Consider the following 22,688-nt stretch of genomic DNA (forward strand, 5'->3'; position numbering starts at 1 on the left):
TGGCCTTGAACTCACAGAGCTCTGTCTGCCTCTGCCTCCCAAGTGCTGGGATTAGAGGCGTGGGCTACTCGGTTAGGATTTATTTACTGTGTTTTTCCTGACTGCTTACCTGTGCATGCAGTACCTATCAAGGCCAGAAGAGGGCAGAAGATACCCAGGGCTGGATAGTTATGAGTTGCCATGTGGATGTTGGGACTCAAACCTGGGTCCTCTGTAACAGCAGCCAGTGCTCTCTCTTAACTGTTGAGCAGTCTTTCCAGCCTCATTGTTATATTTTTACTGAAAGTGAGTGTATTCTCCTGTGAATCTTGGAATGTGGTTATAATAACTGCTTTAAAAGTCCTGAATGATGGGGGGGGGGGGGGGGGGGGGAAGTCCTGAATGTTTCCAGGCATGGTGGCATACACCTTTAATCCCAACACAACAAAGTGGATGTGAGTTTGTGAGTTTGAGGCCAGCCTGGCCTATATAGTTTTAGGCTAATCAAGGCTGCAAAGTGAGACCATGTCTAAAAACAGTCTTGAATGTTGCTGGGTATGAGGGCCTATGCCTGCTGTCCTGGCTCCTCAGGAGGTGGAGACAGGAGGATCAGTTACGGCCAGGAAGGCAGCCTGGGTAACACATGGATACCTGTTTCAGAAATAAGACAGCCCCCCTATTCTGAGCTCCACACACATAGTGTGGTATACGCACATAAACAGAGACACAGCATACATGTTTATAAGCAAAAAAAAACCAAAACAAAACAAAACAAAAAAACTGGGCGGTGGTGGTGCACGCCTGTAATCCCAGCACTCGGGAGGCAGAGGCAGGTGGATCTCTGTGAGTTCTAGGCCAGCCTGGTCTACAGAGCTAGTCCAGAACAGTCTCCAAAGATACAGAGAAACCCTGTCTCAAAAAAACAAACAAACAAAAACAAAAGAATGATTTAGAAACCTTTAAACCCCAGCGCTCCTATAGTGCTAGAACCGCCTGAGGCTCGGCCCGCCAGGCTGAAGAATGCAGCCGAAGCCACAGACCTGCCTCAGCATGTGGAGGACAGAAATGGACTCTAATTGTCCTGTGATCTCCATGAAAGCTGTGGCACACACATGCACACACGCCAGCACTTAAGTCTTGGTCTAACTCAAGACTTCCAATGAATCCCTGTGGTGGCCAGCAGCTAACAATCAATAGTTTCTGGGCTGCTTGGACTCTCACATCAGCACACACACACACACACACACACACACACACACACACACACACATGTGTGCACACACACACTCGAGGTCCTACTTGTGGGCAGTTGTGAGCTGAGCAGTCCTATGGGTGCTGGGAACTTGGTTCCAAGAGCAGCACATATTCCCCACTCGGCCCCCTCTCCAGCTCCTTAGTTTTTGAGGCCAGGGACTTCGTGTTTTAGCTGTGCCTTATGGCGGCTCTTGGGGGCCCTTCCTCAGATACACGGCAGCTGTCCAGCACCTCCCCACCCTGCTCTGTCTCTAGGACTTGACATCTATCATTTTCAGGAGGGTTGTGAGGATTTGGGACGCTTTTCAGTGCCATTGGGACATCGTCTCGGTTTGTGTTTAAGGTTCTGTCTGGCGGGAGTGAGGACCAACCAGCTCTCACTGAGGTCTCCGCTGCAGCTGCGGTCTTCATATTGGCCACTGGAGCCCTGTAGCTGACATCAAATCTGCTAGGACCCTGGCTGGCTGGGCGCGTGGTCCTGCTGCCTCCTTCCTAGGGTGTCCTGGTTTGTGTTTGATCTCATGGTTGGGAAACAATGCTTGTTCATACGCACAGTAGTTTAGAGATTGGTTTTTTTAAACTTTGTCTGCAGGTGTAAGGACCTAGGTGTGGCATCCCCCTGGAGCTGGGGTTGTGAGGGGCCCCATGTGGGAATGTTTAAAGCCTTCTCTGTATTGGTGGGTAGAAGTCTCTAATTCGGTGATCCTGGTGGTGTGGCTGGTCCTCCATGACACTAATAGCATCTACTGCAAAGGACACTGGGGAGCCATTACTGATGCCTAGTGGCTGTCATTTGCCACTCAACTAAATTCCCCTAGGTTGATAGCCACATTCCTCCTGTCCTGTCCTTAGGGTCTCCGGCAGCAGACCTGGTTCCAAGCCAGGTCTAACTGTGTGGTCCTGGGCTGCACTTTGTGTCTCTCACATGGGCGCGGTGCCAGCGTGAGGCAGAGGACATGGCCCTCATGGCCTGGAATGCTGGCAGGCAGCCATCCTGCCCTTTGTCCTGTGGACACCCACTTCTTTCATTCCTTACGAGGTGCAGCCCCCCTGCCCACTGCTCGGGAGACTTCCCCAGCCTGGGGCTCAGCCTTGTTCCCACCCCCGTCCAACAGCCTCCCTCCCGTCTCCTTTTGCCTCTGTGGGGGACTCAGAAAAGCTGAGGCTCATGGATGGAGACCCTCAGTCCCTCTGTTGCTGGAGAAGCAGCACCAAGCTTCACACGGTCCACTGAACAGGGGTGTGGCCGACTATGAACAACCAAAACCACAGGAGGCAGCGGTAGGAAGCACTTTGAGTTCGAGGCCAGACTGGTCTACAGGGTGAGTTCTGGGACAGCCAGGGCTACACAGAGAAACTGTGTCTCAAAAAAACAAGGGAAAGGCACAACCATTCCAAGCTTCCATGCTAGAATCTGTAATTCGTTTGATCTTGTAATGTTCTTTTTGTTTTTTGTCGGAGCTGAGGACCGAACCCAGGGCTCTACCACTGAGCTAAATCCCAAGCCCCTTTTGGTTGGTTTTGAGACAGGGTTTCTCTGTGTAGCTTTGGAGCCTGTCCTGGATCTCGCTCTGTGGACCAGGCTGGCCTCGAACTCACAGAGATCCGCCTGCCTGTCTCCCAGTGCTGGGACTGAAGGCCTGCGCCACCGCCTGGTTATCTTGTAATGTTCTTATGTAGGTCACCACAGCTAGTGTGACTCAAACACCTCAGGCAGCAGCCACTGGTGTAAACAGCTCTGAGTGCCACACACAAGGCTGTCACACCCTCTTGGCAGAGGAATAACTGACTTCTGAGCCCTGTTGTGGTTGAAGGTTAATGTGTCGCAGGCTGCTACGTGTTTTCTTTCTGGGGTGGCCACTTATGTGTGACATCTCACAGGGGCCCTGGCTTCTGCACCAGCCTGTCCTTCAGCCCTCTCTTAGCTGGCAGGTCTAGCCTGCCCCACAGGACTTGGGATGTTTTGCTATGAAGAGAGTAGGGAGCAAGCCATGGGGGCTTCTACTGAGCTCAACATGGAGCTGCTGTGACTTGTCCCTGTGCACAGGGCTGGCTGCCACATCAAGGACTCAAGCGCGTCCTCTACCCACTTGACTGCAAAAGAAAGGGGACCGGGGTACCGGGGCTCGCCTTTAATCCAAGCAGAGATAGGTGGATCTCTGTGAGTCTGAGGCCAGCCTGGTCTATCCACAGAGCGAGATCCAGGACAGCCAGGGCTACAGAGAAACCCTGTCTCAAACCGACCCTCCCCCACCCCCACCCCCACAAAGTAAGAGACTAGGATGTTAAACTTGGTTTGCGTGAACACCCAGTGCTCTGTACTGACACGTGATTGAACGTCCTATAGGAACAAAAAGGATCTTGGGGTCTCAGGGAGAACAAGTGGAGGCTGATGCAAACCCAGGCAAGTCTGAGTTTCCACTCCCCAGGAGCAGCTAGCCTGTAGACACTGTCTCTAAGTTTCAGCTCGATGCTTGTCTCTCTTGCGCAGACATTAGGGGCCACCATTCCAAAGATATCTCACTGCCACGGGCGCAGTGGTGAGGCTGAGCGACATGCCCTGCAGAGGGAGCGTGCACGCAGCTGGCTCCTGTCTACACGCCTTCCAGAGGCTGCTTACCAGCACTTGTTCTTACAAAGGACCCGGGTTTGATTCTCAGCACCCACGTGGCAGCTGGCAAACACTTCTACTTCCAGTTCCGGGGGAACCCGATGCCCTCTGTGGCCACCAGGCACACATGTATTGCACATACATACATGCAAGAAAAAAAAAAAAAACAAACACCCACAGACATTTTTTAAAAGGGGGCACTGGGAGAGGACTTGGATTTGGTTCCTAGCACCCACAAGACAGTTCACAACCACCTGTGACTCTAGTTCCAGAGGAGCTGGAACCTTCTGGCCTCCATGGACATCAGACATGCATCTGGTGTGCCCTTAAGACCTGCAGATAAAATATTAAAAAAAACAAACAAACAAACAAAACCACTTAATGTCCTGGCTCTGAAGCAGCGTCTCCTCACAGGCTGACCTGGTGAGCCAAAAGGAACTGTACAGACTCAATTCTACTTTTAACACTAGTGACAAGACCAAATCCCCTCCCCACCAAATCCCCCCACTGTGGGTACAGTGGCCAACCTGGGTAGTGGAGGCCTGTGCTGGCTTGCTGTAGAGGAAGTTAAGCTTACAGTAGCCTGCTGCCCGGGACCCTACAGCTCCAGCTGTCCTATATATACAGGGAGCTATGTGGCACACCTTACTCGGAAGGTGGCCGACACCATGGCAGTCTGAATGGAGCACGCTTTGGGGTGAGATGTTTATCTGTGTGAAAGCAGCCTGCAGGTTCTTTGGGGATCAAACCTGAGGCTGGTGAAGACCCTGCCTGACAGACCTGAGAACATGTCGAAACCTTCCACTGAGTGACCAGGAGGAGCAGGGCAGGGGTGTAATAGGCACAGGCAGGGGACTGCGTCTCCCAGGGCCCCACTTTGTCTTCTAGAACTGGAGGAGCTCGGGTACCTGCCAAGGCTCCGGGGAGCGCTTCAAAGGCTCTAAAGCCAGGCTTGCGGATGGACACTGAAGTCAGGGCAGCACCTCAGACTTCTGTCCCACAAACTCATACCAAAGAGACAGACCGCGTCGTTCCTTGGTCTGGAACTGAAATACTGACCCCACCAGGCACTCCTGGACCCTACGGGCACTTTCCGTGGCGTCCCTTGCCCCCGCCCCCACAGCACCTCTGTACTAAGCCTTTGACAGCGCCACATGTAGTCTGTAGACAATGGGAGCCTCTGCACCGTGACATTGCCACCATGGAGCCAGAGTTGCAGGGGATGGCAGGGGACAGGGTTGGTTTCCCATCAGTCTCTGGCACAGAGGAAGGAAGTTAGAGGAGCTCAGTACCAACCACCAAAGTGAAGTCCGGACAAAGGCTAGAAAAAGGAGTCATTTATTAGAGACAAAACCCAGCCCCTCAAACCCTTCAGCAGAGTGATGACTACAGGAACCCACACCGCCACACCGTGCTGCCGGTGTCCTGCTCGCTGGGGAGATGGTGACAGCGCCCCAGCCCTGGCCTCCACAGCACCCACTCCCTGCACAGGCAGGCCAGGCTGGCGGCGACTCCAGGGAGAACAAACTTGGTGCCCGCCATCGGCGCTCAACACAGGCAGCTCACCAGCCTGGTGCCGATGCCAGGCGCTGCCCGGCCCTGCGGAGGCCACAGACCGCACAGGGCTGGGATCTGAAGCCACGATACAGCCTGCTTCAGCCCCAGCTCACCAGCTCGTGGACTTTAGTCCCATTTCCAGAGAGGCAACTGACATCTGTCCCCAGTGCCCACTGTCACTCACCACAGGTGAACCAAGACTGTAATCACCACAGCAGGGACAGGACTGTGTTGCTTTTTCCTTTTTGATTTTTCTTAAAGGAGTGAGGGCATGGAAAATACAGCGCACCAATGAAACGAAATGTCAAAAAAAATACAAAAAAATATAAAATAGAAAAATGTATTTACAGGTAGTACATTACTATGATCAGAAAGCACAGAGGACACCTGGCGGCTATAATACATGCACTGGTTCAAGAGGCGATTACTAAAAACTGCGAGGGAGAAGCCTGTAAAAAGAAAAGGGTCAAAAAGTTCAAACTTTGTATCCCTAATTTGCTACACTGATCAAAAGAAGTGGAGTCCCCCAATCAAGAGTCTGTCAGTTCAATGCGTCCACAGTTCACAACTGCTGGGGACTCGTGGGGGGCAGCAGCGTATGCAAGAAAGCCATAGTCAACTGCTCTGCATGCTCAAACCACAGCAAGCCCTGTCTGCTACACGGCATGATCTTAGCAGGGTTAGTCGCTGCTCACTCACAGCTGTGTGTGTGTGTGTGTGTGCGTGTGCGTGCGCACGTATGTATAAAACCGTGTCCTTGCTCACCGCCAACATGGCTGGACACAGTCATCACAACAGATTCTTAGGTGTATGTTGTAAGAAGTCATATCTGTGGATTGAATAAGTCACTTCACACCACAGAAAATATTTAATAAATCCAAAAGAAAAAGGATGGGAGGCAGACCTTCTGTCCCAGGTCTCTGAAATGGAGTCCCCCGGAGGAACTGGTCCCAAAGTTTTGGAGGGTTCACTGAAGACTTGCGTTCGCCATTTCCCCGTCCTTTTAGTGTTCAATGCTCTGGAACAAGTCCTGGCCGTCTGGAATTGTTAAGTCCGTCCGCTCTGCTGCTCCCGCAAGGAACCAGTCCGGTGCAGACCCACACAAACCGGGGAGGGCAGTCACTTCCGGAAGGGTCCACTCTGCAGCGTGCAGAAGAGGAGGATGCGCAGCAGGCTCCAGCCCTCCTGCACTCCCTGCAGACGAACCCGTCACACTGCCGCTCCTGTGAGGGCCAGGCCAGCTTTAGAGGAAACAGAACCGTGAGGTGAGAGAGAAGGGCGATGATGACATCCTGGTCACGTCCCTCGTGATCCATCATACTTCCAGGAACCGGGAGCTGCTGGATTTGGAGTGGAACGGTTCAGACCACATCCTTCGTAAGTCACCCTGGGGACAAGGGGCACGGAGGAGGAGCTCAGGGTCAGAATGCTTCTGTGGCGATCACAGAGCATCAACCTTCCCCACTGCAGATGCCCCAGGCCTCTTGGGTATGAAGAAGCTCGTCTCTGGGGACTCCTCACACCCACCCTGAGCCCTGAGGGAAGTTCTCTCTCTCTAGCATGTTCATGAACCTCTATCTGTTATCTGTAAAACGAGAGACTAAAAACCTGGTAAGTAAGGAATCACTCTTTGGGCCGACACAGGTGTGTGTATACACACACACACACACACACACACACACACACACACACACACACACACACACACACCCTTTAGGATTATGCACAGTGCTATATACAGTCAGCAGGTACATCTTTGTAAGTAGGTCAGCATGGGCTACATTGTGAAACCCTGTCTTTATCTTTAAAAAGAAAAAAGTTACTCTAAATCAGGGGACTTGGAGGACAGGGGTCATATACTGCCTTAACAGTAACTACTTATTTAGATTCTCATGTGTGTACGTTCAGCACGTGTGTGCCCAGAGCCCAGGGAGTCTAGAGAAGGTGCTGGATCCCTGAACTGGAGTGATAATATAGATGGTCTTGAGCTGCACACAGTGCTGGGAACTGAAGCTGGACCCTCTAAGAACAGCAAGGACTCTGGACGACTGACCCATCCTTCCAGCTCAGTATTAAATCATTTCTCTCAAACAAAGCTGATAGTAAAAGCCACCAGGGGCAATGGTTTTTGTTTGGTTCCTGGGTGATGGACACCGACCCCAGGGCCTTACTGAATTCCAGCCCTTTTCAATGGGTGCTAAGCTAACCAGGCTGGTCCCAAACTCTCAGTCTCTAAGTGCTGAGGGGACAGGACTGCCCTGGGTGCCCGTGGCCGAGGGCACTAGTGCAATCAAACACAAGTCCCAACAGGGGTGACTCAGCTAACCGATGATGACCCATGATGACGCAGTGACTTCGTAGTCGGCCCTCCCTGTGGTTATGGCGTAGCCGCCGCTGCTCGCTCACCTTTAAGTAGGCCATGGTGAGGAGCGGTAATAAGGTAAATGGCACCAAGTAGAGGAGAGCGGGCTGGGCGGCTCGGTGGATTCTCGATGCCACCGTTGCAGTGAGCAGACCTAGGCGAGAAGACATTGTTAACGGGTAGAATTGTTGTCATGGAAATGGAGGCCAGGGAAGCCCCTCCAAAGCTCCATGCCAGGCTCACAGCCACTCTGCGGACGGTCTCCTGAGGTGAGGACAGACTTAGGATACAGCCTCACAAGCTTGCCTGAGCCTTTCTTCTCAACCTCTCAACCTCTACCTGCTAGATGGGGACACTGGCGGGTGGGGAGGGGGGGGCACGAGCGAGCGCACATGTTGTTTCTATTTCTGGCCTAGCGACCACTGCTGCTTCCTGTTTGTGGTCGTTTGTGTGCATGAAGTCAGAGGTGTGTGTGTGCACTGGAGGGAACCACAGAGGAACATGCAGCTGGAGCAGGCGTGTGTGGGGACTGAGAGCTGGCGCACACCCCTCCAGGACCCCTGGGTTCTAAGCAGCAGTTCCTGCTCTTCTGGGGAAGGAGGAGGGCGGGCCGCTGTCCTGTAGCCTCTCACCTACGAAGTACCCGATAAGGGTGCAGTGGAAGTAGGAGACCTTCTGCATGCGCCCAGAGATGTTGGCGGGGCCGGGGCCGCCGCACGAGTCGCCAGTGGCTTGCTTCTTGTAGTTGTCATAGCGAAGGACGAAGCACAGCAGGAGGCCGGGCATCACGATGTCCCCGATGCCCAGCATGGAGAAGTGGCTGCCAGTGGAGCTGAAACACAGCACACACGTGAGGGCTAGCTCTTAGACACAGAAGGAGCTCTCCCTGTTTCTTCTGGTGTGAGACAGGGTCTCTCTGTAGCCCTGGCTGGCCTGGAACTCACAAGCTGACTTGCCTCTCCAAGTCCCGGGATTAAAGGTGTGTGCTATGATGCCTGGGCCAAAGCAGGCCTCAAACTAACACCGCCCGCTAGCCTCCTGAATGCTGGGGTAACCGGCATGCGCCACTAATGGCAAGTCCCACACTAGCTTCTAAAAGTACAAAGACCTCAGAGCATTGGCCTCAGCAGTCTCCAAGGGGGCCACTGCTTCCAGGGAACAGTGAGTGCTGGTGACCCCTTATGGGAATGTCACCATCTGTGACCCATTCACTCCTGAAACTACCTATCAACATGTTGCAGAACTATGCTCCCCAGTGAGAAATCACTCCGCACACTTGGGGAAGAAAGGAGAAAGCTCTTTACTGAGAGAATAAAAAAACATGAGGTGGACTGCGGCTAACGTCCAAAGAGGAGCCGACAGAATAGAAGGTGTCACTGACAGACAGCTGAGGCTTGGGCAATCCCCCCCCCCCCCCCACTCACACACTGTCATCCCTAAGTCGTTTTCGGCTCTTGGGCCCAGGAGGAGGGATTAACATGCAGAGTGGGAACCACTGTCAGTACATCAGCGTGGGTTTTGGAATAGTTGTCAGCCAGGCTCACCTTGCCCACTAACTCCATCATGCTTTCCTTGGTAAGAATGCAGGGGACGTGGGGGTCATGATCCTGCACGCAGCTCAAGTCTTTTGTTACGGGACTGGGGCCTTACAGCTGGTGAGTCCTGGGGGGCAAATGTTTATACCCCAGCACCCTAAGTTCCTCTAGCAAGCCTTGTTAGCAACTACTTCTGATACTTTGCAGGCATCACTCTTTTAGCTAAATTCTCCGTGTGTGACTTAATGTGAGCAAATCCAGTAACAAGTCCTTCCTAGTGTCCACCTTAGACAGAGACTGACGCAGCACACTGGTTATCAGGACTGTTTCACTGAGACTGTTTCCATGAGAACATATTTTTACAAATGTCTCTTGAAAAAAAAAACCCAGATTTTATTCATTGCAGCCAACTGTAAAAGCAGAAGCCGCAGCAACATGCCGCTGTGTGATAATCAGCACCGTGTTAAGGTGGAGGAGGCACTTAAACATGTCTTTATGGTGCTGAGAAGAAGAGCCAGTGAGGTGCCAGGCCAGCTGAGAAGCAGAGCAACAGAAAGGCTGTGCGCCGTGAGAAACGGGCCCTGCCCCAAGGCCCAGGGAGGGAGAGGAGCCTGGGTCTCATCTCCAGAATCAGCCAGGTGGCAGGAGAACATGGTGTTCCCAGGCCTCAAATGCAGCTGGGGGCCATGGCATGACAGTGCCTCCCATGGGCCAGGACAGCTACAGAGACAACTTCACTCTGCACTCTTCTATCTCAGAGGGCTTGGAACCAGGCGCCAGCTTGAGAGGTGGTCTGAGTCGAGAATGAGCTACTCTGAAAACTAGGGCTAGTCACATGTCACACAGTCTGGGGACGGCTGGAGGAGGTGGTCTGGCTTTCGACAACGTCAGAAGTGCACAGAAGATGGCAGTCCTGTGTCTCTGGTGAGGACAGGTGACATCCCAGTGGAGCACTGGCTTCGGCAGCCTCTCCTCCACACAGGACGGTCACTGCTGGTGGGATGTGACAGTGCTGGGCTCAGTCCTCAGCCCAGAGCTGTTTGCTTCCTCATTTTCCAAAACAACAGACAGACTACTCTTGACTGCAACCAACTGGGGAGAGTCTAGCCCGTGGCTCTGAGCCTCCCTAACACTGAGACCTTTAACACAGCTCCTCACGGTGTGCTGATCCAACATAACATTATTGCCGTTGCTACTTCAGAACTGTCATTTTGCTACTGTTATGGATCAGAATGTAAAGATCTGACACCGACTCTGTGAAAGGGTTGTTCAATCTACAGGTTGAGAACCGCTGACACAAATGTAGTTGATTTAGATAAAAAATTAGATGTCTATAGAATATTCCAACAGCTGTGGAATACACATTCTTCTCAGTAGCCTATCAAGTTAAAAAAAAAAAGTCAACCACTGGCCAGGCGGTGGTGGCATATGCCTTTAATCTCAGCACTTGGGAGGCAGAGCCAGGCGGATCTCTGTGAGTTCAAGGCCAGCCTGGTCTATAGAGCGAGTTCCAGGACAGGCTCCAAAGCTACACAGAGAAACCCTGTCTTGAAAAACCAAAAAGAAGAAGAAGAAAAAAAAATAGTCAACCACATCACATTTTAGGCAATAAGGTAAGTCTTAAACTTGAAATAATTTCATGGATCTTATCAGGTCACATGAGAGTAGAATTAGAGGTGAATAAGCATAAAGATTACATAACCCGTGTCCTGCTCGCTAGGCTGTTTGGATACTTGGCCCCTGCTAACAGCTGTCTTCCAAGGTTGTGAAGCCACCAGGAAGCCAGGCCGAGCAGGAGGAAGGGTCCCTCTGAGGCAGCGGTGTGGCATACTGAGGGACTCGGTTTCCTTGGATAGAGAACAAGCCATGCCCTCAAGCTCCCAGCACCAGTGGTGAAGCTGCAGCCTCCATGGCGGCACCTCCCCTGCCAGGATGGACTGCGCCCCTTAGATGGTGAGCAAGGTAACCCTGTCCTCTCGGGGCCTCGGTGGGGTTTTTGTTACTGGGATTACAGAAGACAGATGGATTCCCATGGCAGGGAAGACACACAAGAAGGCAGTGTGTTCACTGCAGGATGGGGACCCACAGGCCAGTCTTACCTTGGGAAGACCAATTTCCCAGGTAAAGACAGGCGAGGAACATCACGCCCGACACTGGGTCCTAGGTGGAGTTTCCGAGACAGAACATCAAGGGGATTGTCGGCTGGTTGTGTGGCCACTTTCACCATGACATTGCTGTTGAAGATGTAGGCTGAGAAAAACACCTGCCAAGATGAAGAGGAGACTGTAAGAGTGCTGCAGACCACCCGCGTCAGCCCGCAGCCCGCTCTGCTGTCCTCTGACTGCAGGTCTGAGGGGAAGAGAATTCTCACTTGTGCGCTGGCCCACAGCATGCTGTGTCTTTCCACTAGAACGGGGTGCTCCTGGGCAAGAACGCTCCCGGCCTGTTGCCCCAGTCACACACACTATCTACCGTATACAGAGGCCGTCAACAAAGGGACAAATGCCTGGACGTGCTCAATAGCTGCAGCCCCAGAGCAGCAGGACTCACCTGAGATGGTCGGCACGCCAGGCTTTGGGTATTTAGCAGGACACAGCTTTAGCAGCGACTGCTTCAATTAAACTCAAAGGAGAACGGGCTGCTGCCGAGGCAGACACTCACCCAGAAGACATCGTAGATGAGAAGCCCTGAGAGAAGCAGGCAGGAGACCTTGAGGCTTGGCAGGCGGACGAAGGCGATCATGGCAACACAGAGACCCATGGCCAGAGCTGGGAGCAGGGGTAAACACGGGGATCAGTCAGCTTGTGGATGGTAGGTCTCCTCCCACAAGCTCTTGACTCCCCAGCCCTACAGAGTCTGCAGGAGAGCTCTCATTCCAGACACCTGTCCCTACCGCAGCAGCCCACCTGGACAGCTGGGATCTGGGGCAGGTATCAGCTCTTCTTATGCTACCACACAGAGCTGGGCTGTCTGGAGACCCAGGAACTGTGCCCGCGTTAGCTACAGGCCTGGAAGATACCTCCTCACTCCTTTCCTCAACATTCCAGGTAGATCCTACTATCCTTGTTAAGAAGTCAGCTTAGCTGGCCAGAGTGGCTCACACCTTTAATCCCAGCACTCAGGAGGGCAGAGGCAGGTGGATCTCTGTGAGTTCAAGGCCAACATGGTCCACATAGGGAGACCCTCCCCCGTCTCCAAAAAAAAAAAAAAAGGGGGGGGGGTCAACTTATTCTGAGTCACGTCCCCTACTTCATTTAGACACACCATTCCAGTGATTCACTCTTCTCCCTCGGTGGCATTTCCTTCATCAACTCATCAATATTTGCAACATTTTAACCTTAATATCTGTCAACAGCCTTCTCTCTAGCCACCTTCCTCTTATTTCTCTGACCTAATTTATACAAATGCCCTTTAAAGCCAGTTTCTTAAACTGCGTTTAGCAAAAAATTAGTCAATAGTAAGGATTTCTAAACACAAAACAGTCAAAAATTGAAATAAAAATGTGACAATTGGGAGGCCAACCATGTTCACCTATGTACCCCCACAGCACCTCATGGAAACACTGGTCATGACTATGTGCACTGGACTGTTCATGTACCATGTGGTGTCAATGACTGTGGCCCCAATCCAGCAACTGCGCAAGCATTTTCGTGCACAGGAAGTTTTCTTTCTGCTCTCTCAGAACAATGGTTAAATTACAGACATAAAGACTGTTTTTGTACCATCATTCTTAGTGTGTTAATATGCATCAAATTAGTTTTTAGATTGTACCATGTTAGCTGACTTGAGCTTCATAAATAATTGTTAAATGAATTTTGACTTGGGATCAGGACACAATCGCCACTAGTTTGTGCTCTGGCCCTGATGAATATTCTTTCTACACATCTTGCAAAATGAAACATTCAGCATCTATGTATGTATGTATGTATGTATATATATGTGTGTGTGTGTGTGTAAAAGTCAATGAGCACCTCCGTTTCATTAGTGTGCATGTTTTGTTTTAAACAGTGGAGAGCAGAGTGCAGTAAGCAAGCCTCCCCTGGAAACACCTGGAGATCCTAGCATTCTGCCCACGAGCCCTGTAAATACATCTATCACAAAATTATTTTCTGGGATAGGATCTTTCTATGTATCCCAGGCTAGCCCCTAACTCACAGATCCACCTGCCTCCTCCTGAGTGCTGGGATTAAAGGCATGCAGCCACCACCTCCCAGCTAGAATGTAGCTTTTTAAACACTTTTAACTTTTAAAGTTTATACCCCGGGTGTGCAGATGCCTGCAGAACCAGAAGAGGTGGGATCCTACGGAGCTATCGGTATGGGTTGTGTGAGCCACCCCATGTGTGTGCTGAGAACTGAACTCGGGCCCTCTGAACAGTCTTCAAAAGGAAGAACTAGAGACAGAGGTGACCTTGAAAACATTTTGTCAACTCGACGACGGGCAGAGGCCAGGGCGGGTCTCGGCAGGCAAGGCTGTGGCTGATCTGAGCGAGTCAGGGGCAGGAGTGTTCTAGGACTGCCTGCCTGTGATGACTCAGTCTACAGCAGGCTTACATTTTCTTCACTGGCAGCTTCCTTCTGCTCATCACGTTTTTATGTGACCCTGGATAGTAGGCATGTAAAACTGGTATACAAAGCAAACACTTCCTGATAATAAATTATGAACATTTCCTAGAGTTGTTATCTCTGTCAAAGCCAAGCATACTGCTTTGCATAAATATGCAATACAAAACACTAGAAGTATGCGTAGTACCATTTTAGAAATTGTTGGAAATTCTGTCCTAATTCCAAGCTAAAATGTATTCAATTATTTGTTTTAAAATGAAAATTAGGCCAGCAACCCAAAACAGCAATTTTATTTATTTCTTGGTTAGTTTTTGAGAGGGTCTCACCGTGTGGCCCTGACTCCCGGAATTTGCTTTGTAGACTAGCTGACCTTGAACTCACAGAGATCTTCCTGAGTGCTGGGATGAAATGCATGTGCTGCTGTCTGCTCTACAGAAGGAGTTCCAGAACAGCCAGGACTACATAGAAAAACTCTGTCTTGGATAAAACAAAGTATGTGCCACCATGCCTGGCTCAAACAGCAATTGTAAAACTCAATATTCTAGCACACTCCAACCCAAAGCTATGCTAATTCAGTATTTACACGCTGAGAAATGATAGCAGAGAATATGAAAACTTTCCGTTTTCTATTACAGCACTGTGTTTCCGGGACAGAGAACTCTGTACTGCAGCAGAGACACTTCAGTTATAACATAATAGGCGTCGTTATGAGCAGAAGTGTCTTAGGCAGGGACAGTTTCCAGGACCAAGGGTTTGGTGAAGGCACACGGTCAGAACACTGGAGTACCGTGTGTCTGGTTCTGAGCTACCCTCTGGTCACGGCATGGTCAGGAACCTTCTACTGTTGACTGGTTGTTCCTGTTTTAACAATTCACTACTCACGTGGGTGGGCCCACGGTTGAGTCACGACCTATGAAAGCATGCTAGGTACAATGACAACCTGTCGCCTTACTCACCATCCATGAGGAGCCAGTGGCCTGTAAGAACCCAGATGAGGACGAGCATGACAGACAGAGAGAAGGACAGCAGCTCTGCAGCAGTGAAGCGCCCACAGCAACCAAAGGAGATCCTGGAACACACAGTTACAGGAGGGCATGCTGCGTTTAATAACCAAATGCTCCTGTGGCTCTCAGTGACCGGAGCTCAGAATGGCTAAGCAGAGCCGTAGGAAACACCTAATTACCAGGGAAACGAAGACCCAAGCCTTGCTGGAGTCATCTAAGAAAAACTCAGCAATTCTTCTTTAGCACTCGTATGGTAATGCATTTCATTTCTAAAATTTACATTGTATTTATTACTATTATTGTGGGGGGGGGTGAAGGTAAAACTGGAGACCAGGTGACAACTTTGTGGAGTCTGTCTGTCCTTCCACTTGGGATTCTAGGGATCAAGCCATCAGGCTAGTTCAACAGCACTTATACCCACTGAACCACTGCACTGCTCTGACAGTATGGTTTTTTTCTTGTTTGTTTTTTTGTTTTTGGTTTTTCGAGACAGGGTTTCCTTGTGTAGCTTTGCACCTTTCCTGGAACTCACTCTGTAGACCAGGCTGGCCTCGAACTCACAGAGATCCACCTGCCTCTGTCTCCTTAGTGCTGGGATTAAAGGCGTGTGCCACCACTGCCTGGCAACAGTATGTTTTTTTATACTAAATTATCAACATGGGTTTCCACAAGTTTAATGTAGCAACCTCAGACTCTGGGACAGCCGAACATAAGGGAAATCCTATTCTTCTTCTTTTTCTTCTTTTTTTTTTTAAATTTTTTAAACTTTCTTTTATGTGCATTGGTGTGAGGGTGTCAGATCTCCTGAAACTGGAGTTACAGACAGTTGTGAGCTGCCATGTGGTTGTTGGGGAATTGAACCAGGGTCCTCTGGAATAGCAGCCAGTGCTCTTAACCACTGAGCCATCTCTCCAGCCTGGGAAATCCTATTCTTAAGAAAAAAAAAACCAAGAGAAGGAACAGATTCCATTAATGTAGCAATGATGAAATAATTAAGATTTGTAAGCCGGGAGGAAAATCTACTCAGTCACCACTAAATTCTGGAAAATCAGCTGCCATAACTGATCAATCCCAACACCATCTCCACCAGCACACCACATGGTTACATGGAGCCATGGGCCCTGGGGGAGAGGGTAACAAGGCAGCAGTCTATGTAGGTCACCAGAGAGCAGTGGGAGTTCTGAAGTCAGTCACTATTCTCACATCCTCACTGTGCTCGGTCCTTCCTTCCTCATCTAGCTCAGCAGGAAGTGGATTCCAGCCATTCCCACTTTGGAACATCTGTCTGTGTTCCTCTGCCATGATGGTGTGAAGGGGACATCATCATCTTCCAGTTTCAACAAGTGCGGCCAAACATCCCATCCCCAATCCCCGGCTGCCTGTGTGTCTCAGCCAACCCCCGTCGCTCTTCTAACTCGAAGGAAAGACCTAAGGACTTACTTGTTCTGCGGAGAACAGGGTCTTGTTAAATACTGGCACATCGGGAGAAGAAGAAAAGCAAAAGCTATTGTTGCAAGAACTAGGGAAAGAAAATAGGTTTCATTAAAAAATATTTTCTTTACTAATTACAGGGAAAAAATGGCATTAACTCATGTAAAATAGTTCTCCAACATCTCTTTCTTGACAAGTGGGAAAGTTACCTAAATGACCTCTGTTAATTCTTGCCGAGCTTGAACACACAATGAAAAGCTGGCAGTATTTCTATCTGCAAACACGTTACTAGAGGATGCAATGGCTGCCATGCCTACCAAGACCTTTGGGCACCTGCCAGAAATAAGTCACCACATTTGGTGTCACGAAAGCTCCTGAGTTTTCCAGTGCCCACCCTCCTTTCAGATGGTGCTCACAGCCGGTGAGGACACAACTCACACGACAAGGCAGATAGGTCATATTCCAACAAGGACTAAAGACACGCCTTTTTCCTCTCAGTACACTGAAGCTAACTCACCTGCTGTACATATTGTGAAAACTACTTGAACTGAGTCGAAGAAGAAGAACATCACTAGGAGAGAGACCGACGCTCCAATTGGCAGGAACAGAGCTTGGGTGGAGTCGATTGTCTGGATACCTGAAAACAGGACAACAGGACACACTAACCACTTACTTCCTAACAGCGAAGATGTCCACATACCCCCACTTCATAATTTACTGTACAAGCTGAGTCTTACACAGTGAGCTGACATTACCTTTTCCAGGCTTAAAACAAGAGCTCAGATATTTTAGAATCCATTTGTTGTTTTCACAGCTTAAGGATTTTTAAGACCTTAACTGGAAAGTAACAGAGCATCAAGGAAATACCTCAGTATGTGGCCAGAACAGAATTCATCTACCTGAGAGTATAGAAAACACCGAAATGTATATTTTTGTTTGAAGATTTATTTATTGCTGGGTGGTGGTGGTGCACGTCTTTAACCCCAGCACTCGGGAGGCAGAGGCAGTAGGATCTCTGAGTTTGAGGCCAGCCTGGGCTATAGAGTGAGTTCCAGGAAAGGCACCAAAGCTACAGAGAGAAACCCTGTCTTGGAGGGGGGGATTTATTTGTTAATTTATTATGTATACAGTGTTCTACCAGCATGTATCTCTGCAGGTCAGAAGAGGGCACCAGATCTCATTACAGATGGTTGTGAGCCACCATGTGATTGCTGAGACTTGAACTCAGAAACTCTGGAAGAGCAGTAAATGCTCTTAACCTTTGAGTCATCTTTCCAACCCTGAAATAGATTTAAAAATTTTTAACTTTATGTACATGGAGATTTGCCCATTTGTAGATCTGTTTGTGTGCCACAGGTATGCAGCGTCCAGAAGGGCCAGAAGAGGGCACCAGATCCCACTAGAATTGGAGCTACAGTTAAGTGGGTGCTGGAACTCAGGTCCTCTGCAAGAACAGGCAGTGCTCTGAACTGCTGAGCCACCTTTGCAGCTCTCTGAAATATCTCCTAGCACCGGTGAACTAGAAAGCGCCATCAGTTTCTAGACCTGCCATGATTTCAATTTTTATCCAAACTGCAGGTCCTACAGCTGCCATCATTGTCCTTCAAGGAATCCATCTAGCTTCCCACTCAGGCCGGCGGGAACACGTCCACGCACTTCCACTACGACAGTGACCAAAAACACTTCCTCTGAGCTGGGGGAGATGGCGCCCATCTTTAATCCCAGCACTCTGGAGGCAGAGGTAGGCGGATCTCTGTGAGTTCGAGGTCAGCCTGGTCTATGGAGTGAGTTCCAAGTAGCTAGGGAATAATAGTGAGACACTGTCTCGAAAGGAAAATAAAAAACAACAATGATTTCCTGGAGCTGGGGAATAGCTCAGTTGGTAAAACATTGCATTTGGAAGGACCCCACGTTAAACAAACAAACAAAACAAACAAAAACAACAAAAAACCCCTCAGGTGCAGCGGGGCACTTGGGATGCCGGCCAGCACTAGGGCAGAAGGGACAGGAGGACATCTGAGGCGAGATGGCAGTTAACTGCTGAGCTCTGCAATGAGAGCCCTTATCCTAAAGGAGGTGGACGGCACTGTTGAAGTGACATCTAAGGTTGTCCTCCAGTTTAATACACAAGCACACACATGCTTACATGCCGGCATTAAAACATTTGGGGGATGGAAGGAGGGCTCAGCACTTTAGAGCACTTATTGCATCTGCAGAGGACCCAAGTTCAGTTCTCAGAACCCACATGGCAGCTCCCAAGTCTGTAACTCCAGTTCCAGGGGACTTAATATCATTGGGCTTCCTGGACATGAGGCATGCACATGCTATGTATACACACACACACACACACACACACACACACACACACACACACACACACACACAGAGGCACATACATTTACACACATAATATAAAATAAAACCCTAACAGAAAGTTTCTTGTGGCTGGAGAGCTGCTTACTGGTTAAGAGCAGCTCCTGCACTCACATGCACACATACAGAAGCACTCGTACACACATGATGAAAAAGAATCCGTGGATTTACTGTCACTCTGGTGGGAGTTGGAGGAGAGATAGCCTCAAACAGCCATACTGTGTGTAAAATTTCAAGGCACCAGAATAGGAGATTAATAGAGAAAGTGTCCTGGGATAGAGCAGGATGTAGCTCAGTGGTTTTTTGTTTTCTTTTCAAAAGTATTTTATTTGTATGTTATGTGCACATTTATCTGTGTGAGGGTGTCCCCTAGAACTGGAGTTACAGACAGTTGTAAGCTGCCATGTGGGTGCTGGGAATTGTACCTGGGTCCTCTGGAAGAGCAGCCAGTGCTCTTAACCGATGAACCACCTCTCCAGGCCCCCAGTTTTTTTTCCTCCCCTTTAAGATTGATTTATTTATTATGTATACAGTGTTCTGTCTGCATGTGTCCCTGCAGGCCAGAAGAGGGCACCAGATCTCATTACAGATAGTTGTGAGCCACCATGTGTTGCTGGGAATTGAACTCAAGACCTCTGGAAGAGCAGCCAGTCAGGGCTCTTAACCTCAGAGCCATCTCTCCATCCCTTTTTTGTTTTTGAGACAGAGTTTCTCTGTGTAGCTTTGTGCCTTTCCTGGAACTCACTCTGTAGCCCAGGCTGGCCTCCAACTCACAAGAGATCCACCTGGCTCTGCCTCCTGAGTGCTGGGATTAAAGATACTTGTGAGCTACCATGTGGGTGCTGGAAATTGAACCTGGGTCATCTAGAAGAGCAGCCAGTGCTCTTAACCTCTGAGCCATCTCTCTAGGCTGACTTAGTGTTCTTAATTCTTGGTTGTCCATTGAAATCACCTAAAGAGATCGTCACTATTTAGAATTACAGTTACTTATTTACTTACTATTTTTGTGTTTATGTGTGGGTGTGCCATAGCTTGACCTCAGGTAGGTCATTAGGCTTGGCAGCAAGTGTCCTGTTCGCTCTGATGAGATTTTTTTTTTAACATTACACTTCTTAAATAATTACAACTCAATTTCTAGGGGTTAGCTTTAGCTAAAAATCTACAGAGAAGTTTACTTTGTACCCAGAGTTGAGAACTACGAGCACAGTACTCGACAGAGAAGGGACTGGCAAAATCTGATGATCAGTGAATGAAAGGGAACCCCCTTGCTGTGTCTTGTATGCCATCTACATAATTATCCAGTTGAGATGTCATGAAAAACTGTCACACAGTTTATTATACTGGATTACTAAAAGTAAGACTGTGTTAAGGCCACAAGTGAGACACACAACTAGGATGAAACTCAGGCCTAAAGGCTGAATGACCAGTCAACACTGAACACCGCTAACAGGCTGCGGACAGCTCTCTGAGGTTAAGAGTACACTCTGCTCCTGCAAAGGACTTGAGTTCCCTTCCCAGAACCCCTATCACACAGCCCACAACTGCACCGATGTGTAGCTCCAGGGGATCTGATGCCCTCTTCTGGCTTCTATGATTACCTGCACTCATGTGCTCATTTTTAAATAAATAAAACTTACACACACGCTTACACACACACACACAATCTGCTCTCAAAACTAGGCATGGGGGCTGGTCAGAGAGCTCACTGTTGGGCAAAGACACCTGTGCCAAGCCTGATGTCCTGCACATCCTGAATTCCAGGACCTGAATGATGGAAGAACGGAGACTCCTGTATCTTGCCCCCACTCTGAGCAAAAAGAAAGTAATCCATTTTTTGAAATAACAGAAACGGGCAGCAGCAAAAGCCTATACTCTCAAAGCTGAGGAGTGTGCGGGAGGACTATGATCTGAAACCCGAGGAGTGTGAAGGAGGACTATGATCTGAAACCCGAGGAGTGTGCGGGAGGACTATGATCTGAAACCCGAGGAGTGTGCGGGAGGACTATGATCTGAAACCCGAGGAGTGTGCGGGAGGACTATGGCTCAAGGACAGCTTGTCTTAAAATGACGAACAACTCTGGCCCTAAGAATTTAAATTGGCCTATCATCCCAGGAGTTATTAGAGTTTTAGGGGAAATAAAACATTATTTCTTCAAAACAATACTGCTTCTTACTGGTTAGGTGACGGTCAAGTATTTCACTTGGGAAAAGTGACCAAGGTGTGGTGACAAACAGATATGACCAGGCTTTGAGCATGCCATACAGGGTCTTGAGGACACAGGACAAATCTCTGCGACACCATTTCCCCTAAACAATTTTGAACACAGGGACTCTTCTGTAGTTCAAAGAACTAAAGAAAAGTATAGAAGCAATCGTCTTGAACATAAATGACTGCTATTAGATCAAAACCCCCTTTTATTTTTATTTTTTTGGTTTTCTTGAGACAGGGTTTCTCTGTGTAGCTTTGTGCCTTTCCTGGATCTCGCTCTGTATATCAGGCTGGCCTCGAACTCAACAATCGCCTGCCTCTGCCTCCCAAGTGCTGAGATTAAAGGCGTGCGCCACCACCGCCTGGCCAAAACCCTTCTTTAAGTCCTGTAACACGAATTCTTAAACGGTCTTTTAATACAAACCTGGAGCCAGACATTGAGGTAAATGCTCGAAGATCAGAGAGACAAAGGAACAAACCACAGCTTACCTCTAGGACTCCTCAGCCTGAAAAGCCTTCAGTTCCTGTCTCCTCACACCTTATATACCTTCCTCCGCCCAGCCATTACTTCCTTCCTAGTGCTAAGATTAAAGGTGTGTGACTCCACTGCCTGGCCTCTATGTTTAATCTAGTGGCTTGTTCTGTCCTCTGATCTTCAGGCAAATTTTATTAGGGCGCACAATACATCACCACAAAACCATGTCCACATTCTCTCCTCTCCTGTAAAACCAAGCCTGCTACAATCTCTAGATAACACAAACGGTTCACCTGTGAGTGTGGTGCCTGACTATGATCCCGTGAGCTGAGGCAAGCCTAGCAGATCAGGATTACACTTGGTTATCTAGTGACTGTGAGGTCATCCTAGCCTCACAAAAGCCTGTCCCTTGAAACCACAGTATGAACACAAAATTAAGATGCTTGTTAGAAAGATGATCATATTGGCAAGCCTGTAAGATGTATTTCTAGTAAATCTAAGTTTTATCTGGCACGGTAACTAAACACAAAGAACAAAGAGGATGCTAGAATGCACTGGATTTCTCTTCCGAACCACCAAGTTTAAACCAAGAGATGTCACTGGGCAAGGGGAGTTCTTTCAGTTGCTGCCACTGTACTTCCTGGGCACCAGAGAGAACGGTTCTACAGGGGAGGGGATAGCCAGTAATTTAAATGCAAAATAAAACAGAGCAAGACATTTAACATAGTCACAAAGGCTTACACAGGTCCAACTGCATTATCTTTAGAACTAAAGTCAATCTAATGAAAAGGCATGATTATGGAATTAAAAATTATACATAGGGCTGGAGAGGTGGCTCAGCAGTTAAGAGCACTGACTGCTCTTCCAGATGACCTGAGTTCAATTCCCAGCACCTACATGGTGGCTCACAACCACCTGTATTGAGATCTGGTGCCTTCTTCTGGCCTGCAGGCATACATGCAGGCAGAATACTGTATACACAATAAATAAATCTTAAAATATATAATATATATACACACAATTTTTTATTTTTTGGAACCCAGTTTTATGTAGCCCAGGCTGGCCTCCAGTTCATGATGATGACCCTGAACTCCTAACTCTCCCTCCTGCACCTCTCAAGTAAGCTGCCATGCCCATGCCCAGCTCACACTGTTATAGTGAACACAGCCACAGCAAACACACACCTGGAGTGTGGAGCAGAGTGTGAGAATACCAGTACCAACTGGTAGTTGTTACACTGCTGACTTTGTATCTTTTCACTAACTACTTATCAATAACTATCATAGACTACGAAACAGGAGGGATTAGGAGAAATCTCTAGGTGTTTTTTGTT

The 22,688-nt window shown here is 49.1% G+C and overlaps 1 protein-coding gene across 1 annotated transcript in view; it reads right to left on the reverse strand.

Annotated features, from left to right (window-relative positions):
* Positions 1 to 5,166: 5,166 nt before the first annotated feature.
* The window catches only part of Sppl3 (signal peptide peptidase like 3), a 100,434-nt gene continuing 82,912 nt past the window's right edge, over positions 5,167 to 22,688 (reverse strand). Inside the window, exons 4-11 of the mRNA XM_036172053.1 lie at positions 16,816 to 16,935; positions 16,308 to 16,386; positions 14,820 to 14,932; positions 11,960 to 12,066; positions 11,398 to 11,561; positions 8,396 to 8,595; positions 7,808 to 7,917; positions 5,167 to 6,788 (exon numbers count right to left, since the gene is read on the reverse strand). Of these exons, the coding sequence (XP_036027946.1) occupies positions 6,717 to 6,788; positions 7,808 to 7,917; positions 8,396 to 8,595; positions 11,398 to 11,561; positions 11,960 to 12,066; positions 14,820 to 14,932; positions 16,308 to 16,386; positions 16,816 to 16,935 (965 nt within the window). The 3' untranslated portion in view covers positions 5,167 to 6,716. The remainder of the gene's footprint in view (positions 6,789 to 7,807; positions 7,918 to 8,395; positions 8,596 to 11,397; positions 11,562 to 11,959; positions 12,067 to 14,819; positions 14,933 to 16,307; positions 16,387 to 16,815; positions 16,936 to 22,688) is intronic.

This window comes from Onychomys torridus, chromosome 22 (genome assembly GCF_903995425.1).
Source record: "Onychomys torridus chromosome 22, mOncTor1.1, whole genome shotgun sequence".
Taxonomy (NCBI): Eukaryota; Metazoa; Chordata; class Mammalia; order Rodentia; family Cricetidae; genus Onychomys; species Onychomys torridus.